The following is an 8,020-nucleotide window of genomic DNA, read 5'->3' as shown; positions in this document are numbered from 1 at the left end:
TAAGAGTCTCATGAACTTTCCTGCCCCAGATTGGCTTTGAACCGTGATGAGCTTCAGATCTCAGGTTCCTGAGCAGCTGGGATTACAGGCGTGAGCTGCCGTGGCCCAGCTGGGTTTCATTTTCACACGAGCTGTGTGCAGGTGGAGTGCGGCCTTCTCTGTGTGTGTGGGGGGGGGTCCTGACCCCTGGCCTTGGGCGCCATCCCTTCCCTTCAGAGCCTGTTCTGGGAATTGTCAGGCCAGCCAGCCCTGGGCCAGCACTCCCTTTCTCCTTTCCCCTCCCCTCCCCTCCCCTCCCCTCCCCTCCCCTCCCCTGCTCATCCCAAGGTGGCAAGCTTGCCACACTGGCTGTTGTAATGGCCTGCCCTCTTGTTTACTTGCTAGCCTGCCTCCCTGGGGTGCAGGGGGTACAGGGGAGCCAAGAGCCCCAACATGTGTCTAGCCTGGGGTGGCAGAGGTGGCCAGGGAAATAACACCGGCAGATCTCAGCCGAGCCTTGTAATCTAATGGTGTGTGTGTGTGTGTGTGTGTGTGTGGTGGTGGTGGTATGGGATTTAGACTCGGGTTTTAGGTAGTTTTTGTCTGATACCAGCCTCTTGTGTCACTGGGATTATTCACAGATTCAACCATGCCCAGCTTGTTAGTTGAGATGAGGTCTTGTTAACATTTTGCTGGGCTGACTCCAGCTCAGATCTTCCCCATCTCCACTTCCCTAGTAACTGGGATTATGAAGGTGAGTCATGGTATCCCCGATGCCCAGGGAACTTCTTCATTGCTGCTCGGGGACCTACGTGAGTCCAGAGATAATGTCTAAATGTGAAACTATACCATTATCTGTGAACCCCACGGAGCTCTGTGCTTTGTGGGTTCTACTTCCTGCCCGGTCCTGGGTGAGACGTGAGACCCATCCTCTTCCTCATTTGTTCCCCACCCAACCCCCACCCCACCCCCCTGCCTTTTCCAGGCAGGGTCCCCTTTATACCCTACGGTTCCCTGACTGCTGAGTAACTCTCTAGCCCTTCTGGGGTGTGTATGGTGGGGAGTGTTCCATCTGTTGGGTCCTCTTGCTACCTAAGGGCCCTTTGGCCCTAGATGGTTTCCAGAACGTTCTTGGTGTGTTCAAGAACGATGGCAGGCCGGGCAGGTGTCTGTTTGTCTTGCTGCCCACCCTTCTTGGTCAACTTTGTCACCCAAACTGTCACAAACAAGGGGGTGTGGGCTGTCACGTGACCAGCCTGAGTAACCACACTCTCGCTTCCTTCTTCCACACACTGCTGTTGGGGGTTGGTGAATCTGGGGCCACGGCGGGGAGCTGGGGGTGCCACACGGTGGCCCAGCAGTGCGAACGGTGTCACAGAAGCAGAGTCCCCTGTGGGCCCGTGCGGCTGCCGTCTCCTGCTCCACTGAGCGCGGTGAGTGCCCCTCGGGAAACCGCAGCCAGTGGCTGGGTCCCGGGGGACCGGGGACCTGGGCCTCCAGCCTGGGACGGGCCCAAGGTGGGAAGGCCGGCCCCCGGGGAGGCTGGGGCAGCTCCCAGGGAAAGCTTCTGATCGTGGGGGCCACAGAGACTGGGGGTCCCCCCCCCGAAGATATCCCACCCCTTCCTTTCAGGAGAGGGAGACTCAAGCCCAAAGAAGGGAAGGCATTGATTATTATTGAGGAGCAGAGCTGATTTTTAGTCTGTTTGGTTCTAGAAAAGAGAACGGTGTGGGTTTTCTGTTGTTGTTGTTGTTGTTTTGGGGGGTGTTTGGTTTGTTTAGGGGGGAGGAGAGTCGTGGGGTTTGAACTCTGGGCCTGGGCGCTGTCCCTCAGCTCTTCAGCTCAAGGCTAGTGCTCTACCACTTGAGCCACAGCACCACTTCCTGTTTTCTGGTGGTTTATTGGAGATAAGAGTCTCACGGACTTTCCAGCCTGGGCTGGCTTTGCACCGTGATCCTCAGATCTCAGCCTCCTGAGTAGCTAGGATGACAGGCGTGAGCCACCGACCCCCGGCAGGCATGAGCTTTGTCTTGAGCTCATCTATATGATGGAGCTGTGAACATGCCATTCTTGGCTTGTGTTCTGATTCTGTGTCTTTGCAATGAGGCTGGCCTGTGTTAGCCCAGCTGGCTACCCACAATCTCGATCCTTCTGCCTCAGCCTCCGCGGTGGCTGGCATTACGAGTGTGCGCTAGCGCGCCCAGCTGCCATCAGCAGTTTTGGTTTTGGTTTTTAATCAGATGGAGAAGACTGCATTGGTCGTGACAAACCACGAAAATATTAGATTTAGGGAGTGGCATGGTGCCTGCCTAGCCAGTGCGGGGCTGTGAGTTCAAACCCTAGTGTCGGGCTGGGAAAGTGGCTTAGAGGTAGAGTGCTTGCCTGGCATGCATGAAGCCCTGGATTCGGGTCCTAAGCACCACACACACAGAAAAAGCCGGCTGTGGCGCTGTGGCTCAAATGGTAGAGCGTTAGCTTTGAACAAAAGAAGCTCAGGGGCAGTGCCCGGGCCCTGAGTTCAAGCCCCAAGACTGGCCAAAAAACCCCACAAAAACCCTGGTGCCAACAACAACAAAGAAAATTAGATTTAGGATACGCATTATTAAATGCAATCAAAACTAAAAAACAAATAATAATTAGAATACTGTTCATCTGGGTTTGGGGTATTTTCTGGGCTATGGAGAGCTGAGAGCCAAGCATTTCCCCCTACACACCACAGACAGATTTATTATCTGGGGGTACCCCCTCTCAGCCATGGCCCCCCACCCTTCCGTCTCTGGATGGGATCTGGGCTTGAAGGCCCAGGGTCCCACCTCTTGGCAGGGGTGGGGTAGGGTCTAGGTCCGGGGCCTCCCTGGGGATTGCCCCAGAGATTGGGGGAGCAGCCACAGCCCGCCAGGCTTGGCTGGCAACCAGGGGTGAAACTCTGACAGCCCGGTAGAAGGGAGCCTGTCCTGGAATCCAGGGCTCGGCTTGAGTGGGGTCTACACAGTAGGGAAGGCGGGGTGTCCTCCAAGCACCCCAGGAGGTGGACAGGGGTCTCTTTGACCCATGGGAAACTGGGAGATCCCTGGAGAGCAGCATCTCCTCCGGGCATCGTGGCTAGGAGCGGGCTGAGCTGGAATACGATGCCGGCTCTGCCGGGCGTGGTCCTTGGTGGGGACCCGTCGGGGGGCCAGGCCTGGGCCTCTCCGCACCCTATGGAAGGAGGAGGGGGTCGAGGGGCCTGGCCTGGCTGGGCTGCCCAGGCACATGGGTATTTCGTCCATCTCCTCCATTTGTCTGTTCACCTCCGCTCTGAGCCACACCCCGGAGTCCTGGAGGGGAGGAGGGGGAGAGCTCCCAAACTCATCACCAGACAGTGTTCTGCGGCGGGGCCAAGGCTGCGGGAGGCTCGGGTGGGTGGGGCAGTGTGCTGGGCAGCTCGGGGCTGGTCACTCTGCTGCCAGGCCTGCCACAGGCTCCGGATGAGCCTCTGGGGGTGCTGGGGTGCCCGCAGAGTCCCTGCCCTCCACGAGCTTGAAGTATGGGGGGACAGGGCGTGGGCAGGCTGCCATGTGCCCACCGGCCACATCCCGGGCACAATGGCCAAGGTGGGATCTCTGCGCCTTGCTTTCCTGCTCCTCTGTCCCCAGGCCTTCGGTGTGGCAGCCCGCTCGCTGGAGCCTCCCGTTTCACAGAGGCGGAAACTGGGGTTCAGAGAGGAGCTCAGGGTAGCCCAGCTCGTGGGGGGGGTGACTGTGGGACTCAGGCCCGCACGCCCTGCCCCGGGTGACTCTGTGCTTGGGCAGTATGGGTGCTGTAGGCCTCAGGGCATCTGATGGGGAGGGGGGCCTTCAGAACCTGCTCTGCCCCCCCCAAGGTAGGTGGGTCCCTGATTCTTCCTGATGCCTGCCCCACCCAGAAACACCCCACCCCACCCCCCACCCTCCCACCCCCACTGCCAGGAAGTGGCCAGGGCTCTGGCTGCCGGGAACCGGAGCTGCCCGAGTGGGGCAGTGGGTAGGTGCAGCTTCGCCGTGGTGAAATGTGGCTCTGGGCTGGTGGCTCCTTCCTGGAGTCCCTCCCCCCCTAGGAAAGCAGGGCCAAGGTCAGGCCAGGCTTCTCCCCCACAGCCCCCAACCCCAGGAGGGCTCCCCAGAAGGGGAGAGGGGGGTCTGTTGCCCTGAAGACATCAAAGACTGTCTGTCTGCCTCTGCCATAGTGTGTGTGTGTGTGTGTGTGTGTGTGTGTGCGCACGTGCGTGTGTGCGAGCGTGCATGCGTGCTGGTACTGAGGCAGCTTGAACTCAGGGCCTGATGCTCTCACTTGGCTTTTCCCCTCAAAGCTGGCATTCTACCACTTGAGCTACAGCTTCACCTCCTTTTTTTATTGTTGTTGTTGTTGTTGGTTAATTGGAGATAAGAGGATTTCCCTGCCTGGGCTGTGAGCCATCATCCTCAGATCTCAGCCTCCTGAGTAAGCTAGGATGACAGGAATGTGCCACAAGTACTTGGCTGCCTGGCACATTTGTCCCCCTGCAGTTCTGGGACTTGAACTCTGGGCCTGGCTGCTGTCTCTGGGTTCCTTTTGCTCAAGGCTAGCACTCTACAGCTTGAGCCACAGCACCACTTCCAGCTTTTTCTGAGTGGTTTATTGGAGATAACAGTCTCATGGACTCTTCTGCCCAGGCTGGCTTTGAAATGTGATCCCCGATCTTAGCCTCCTGAGTAGCTGGGATTATAGGTGTGAGATACCAGTATTTATATATATATGACCAAAAAAATGGGGCTGGGAATGTGACTTAGTAGTAGAGTGTTTGCCTAGCATGCATGAAGCTCTGGGTTCGAGTCCTTAGTACCACATACACAGAAAATGCCAGAAGTGGCACTGTGGTTCAAGTGGTAGAGCTCTAGCCTTGAGCAAAACAAGCTCAGGGACAGTGCCAGGCCCTGAGTTCAAGCTGCAGGACTGGCAAAAAAAAGAAAGAAAGAAAGAAAGAAAGAAAGAAAGAAAGAAAGAAAGAAAGAAAGGAAGGAAGGAAGGAAGGAAGGAAGAAAGAAAGAAAGAAAGAAAGAAAGAAAGAAAGAAAGAAAGAAAGAAAGAAGAGGCAAAGTTTCTCTACTCTGTCAGGAGGAATGCCTTTTATTTTTTTGGTCTGTGGTGGGGCCTGAACTCTGGGCCTGGGCGCTGTCCCTCAGCTCTTCAGCTCAAGGCTAGCACTCTACCACTTGAGCCACAGCGCCACTTCCGGCCTTTTCTGTGTATGTGGTGCTGAGGATTCAAGCCCAGGGGCCTCATACATGCAAGGCAAGCGCTCTGCCACTGAGCCACCTTCCCAGCCCCAAGAGGAATACTTTTATTAGGTAATAAAAATAATAATTTTAAAAATAAATAACAGCTGCCGCCCACAGAGGGACTGGCCAGGCATGTGCCGGGGTCCACGGGCATGGCTCAAGCCCTAATACCCACCCCATACCAGACCCGGGCGGGCATGAGGTCCTGGGTGGAGCCCGGGGTGACGCTGTCCCTGTGTCCCTCAGGTACGATGCTTCCACAGCTCCTGCTGCTGCTGGCGTTGCTGGGCCCGGGCTGCGGCCTCCCGCTGGGGGACCCCTGGAGGAATGGAGCCAAGGCAGCCCCAGGCCCCGTCCCTGCCCGCATCCGGAGACAGGTGGCCCTGGATGAAGAACAGGATGAGGATTATTTCCCGGTAGACACGGACCCACCGGAAACACTGGACAACTACACCAGGGCACTGGGAGCAGACGCTGAACCTCTGAATGCCACGACCACGCTGGGACAAGGGGCTTCTTCAGGACCCGGAACCCCTGATCCAGCCACTGTGGATGCTGCCACTGGGGGGTCTGTGGGCCCCCATGCAGGGCACAGTGCAGGAGGGACACAGTGGGGACCAGTCTCAGCGGGCTGGGCCACGGAACTGACACCTGCAACTGTTTCCACTGTGGTGGCTCCAACCACAAACGAAATCTTGTCCATGGGACCCGCAGCCACCGAGACAGAGACCATACAACCAGCATCCACGGAAGCACAGACCATGCCACCGGCAGCCACAGAGGCAGAGACGACACAACCGGCAGCCACGGAAGCCAAGGCCACGCACACGGCAGCCACGGGGGCAGAGGCTGCCCCACCACTGGCCACGGAGGCAAAGACCACGTGGCCACCGGCCACAGAGGTGCTGACCACGAAGCCCACGGGCACGGAGGCTGTGTCCACAGAAGCCCCTTCCACAGTGGCCCCGTCCACAGAGCCCGGCACCACGAAGTCTCAGTCCACAGAACCCCCTGCCACTCTCGCCGCCGTCTTCAGGGGGAAAGACGCACCCCAGAACACGCTGGAGGCTGCCAGCAGCTCACCTGGCACGGACTGGAAGGCCGGGCAGGTGGTCCCCGCGGTGAGCTCCGTGGCCCCCAGTCCCACGGGGGCCTTGGGGCGCATCCCCGTGAGGCAGTGCCTGCTGGCCATCCTCATCCTGGCCCTGGTGGCCACCGTCTTCCTCGTGTGCACCGTGGTGCTGGCCGTCCGCCTCTCCCGCCGGAGCCACACGTACCCCGTGCGCAGCTACTCTCCCACCGAGATGGTCTGCATCTCGTCCCTGCTGCCCGACGCGGGCGAGGGGGCCCCCGCCGTGGCCAATGGGGGGCTGCCCAAGGGCCAGTGCGGGAAGGCGGAGCCCCTAGAGGACCACGACGGCGATAATCTCACTCTGCACAGCTTCCTCCCGTAGCCCCCCTGCTCCTCGGCCCGCGGGCGCCCCCTGTGGCCCGGCCGCAGCGGTGCAAGGCCACAGGTCTGGGCTTCTCCACTGGACCCCCTCCTCCTCCCCGGGGTCCTTGGCTGCCCTCAGCAGAGACAAGGGTCTTGCAGCCATGTGGGACTGGCCAGCAGAGCTACCTTCTCCTCCCTCTGGCCCCTGGGCCTGCAGGCCAAGGACCCTGGCAGGCGCCATGTTGCCTAGACAGGCCCTCTCCTTCCTTGTGTCTCTGGTCTCCCTCGTGCACCCCACGCCTGCCCACTTCCCTCCTTGTCCAGGTCACTCAGCAGGAAGGAAGGGTCACGTGGACAGGGGGCCATGTCCTGCTCCCTTACCCCCCCAAGGGACAGCTGGGGTCCTCCTGGCACCTCTCTGGGTGGCCCAGGATGAGACCCCTGCCTGGGAGGGGCGGGTGGGTTTAGGGGAGACCCTCTCTTGGGATCAGCGTCCATCTGGTGATAGAGTGACCCCATGCGGCCCTCGGGGACCCTGGCCTCATACGCCGCACAACCTCCCGGCCGCCCAGGGCCTGGACCAGCAGAGCGGCAGCAAAGGCGTTTAGAACTCTACGAGCGGGTAGACTTCGTGGAGAAGGGCAACAGATTCGTTCAGGAGATTCGTCAGAGCCCAGGGCCCCCTGTAGAACTTTTTATTATTATTATTATTATGTTGCCAGCCCCAAGGCTTGAACTCAGGGCCTGGGTGCTGTCCCTGAGCCTCTCTGTGCTCAAGGCTAGTGCTCTACCTCTTGAGCCACTTCCGGCTTTTTCTGAATAAGAGGCTCACAGACGTCCTGTCTGGGCTGGCTTCGAACCTTGATCCTCAGATCTCAGCCTCCTGCGGAGTTAGGATTGCAGGTGTAAGACCCCGCCCCCAGCACCCTGCAGCCCGCGGAAGGCATTACTGGCTTAAGAAGAACCAAACTCCAGAAAACAGAAGACTAAAAATAATCCCACTTCCATCTCCATCTTTCCTAGTTTTGCACAACGGTCAGGTGTGTGCCTGGGGGGTGGGGGGCATCAAAGGCAGGCCCATTGCCGGCTGCAGTCTCAAGGTGTAGGAGTCAGCAGGTCTGCTCTGATTGGTTGGTTTACATAGGTTGTGGCGAATCAGCACACAGCCCACGGTATAAAACCCTCCTAGGCTCCGCCCTCAGAAGGCAGAGCAGCTGCTGCCTTTAACTGGGTCGCTTCTCTCCTGAGTAAAGTTCTTCCCACTTGCCCTTTGTTGTGAGTTTGCAAGGTAAGAACCCCTGAAGAAGATAGAGTCGTCTCTGGCCATGGC

The 8,020-nt window shown here is 58.8% G+C and overlaps 1 protein-coding gene across 1 annotated transcript; it reads left to right on the top strand.

The window, feature by feature from the left end:
• Positions 1-1,291: 1,291 nt before the first annotated feature.
• On the top strand, positions 1,292-7,452 carry Selplg (selectin P ligand). The gene is made up of 2 exons (XM_042673408.1): positions 1,292-1,412; positions 5,502-7,452. Exon 2 carries the CDS (start codon positions 5,507-5,509, stop codon positions 6,707-6,709), a length of 1,203 nt encoding a protein of 400 aa, XP_042529342.1. The 5' UTR covers positions 1,292-1,412; positions 5,502-5,506; the 3' UTR covers positions 6,710-7,452.
• The last annotated feature ends 568 nt before the right edge of the window (positions 7,453-8,020 follow it).

Source organism: Dipodomys spectabilis, unplaced genomic scaffold, assembly GCF_019054845.1.
Source record: "Dipodomys spectabilis isolate Male_0828 unplaced genomic scaffold, ASM1905484v1 ptg000826l, whole genome shotgun sequence".
NCBI classification, from domain to species: Eukaryota; Metazoa; Chordata; class Mammalia; order Rodentia; family Heteromyidae; genus Dipodomys; species Dipodomys spectabilis.
The sequence above is the reverse complement of the archived record's forward strand: the minus strand, read 5'-3'. Positions and strand labels throughout refer to the sequence as shown.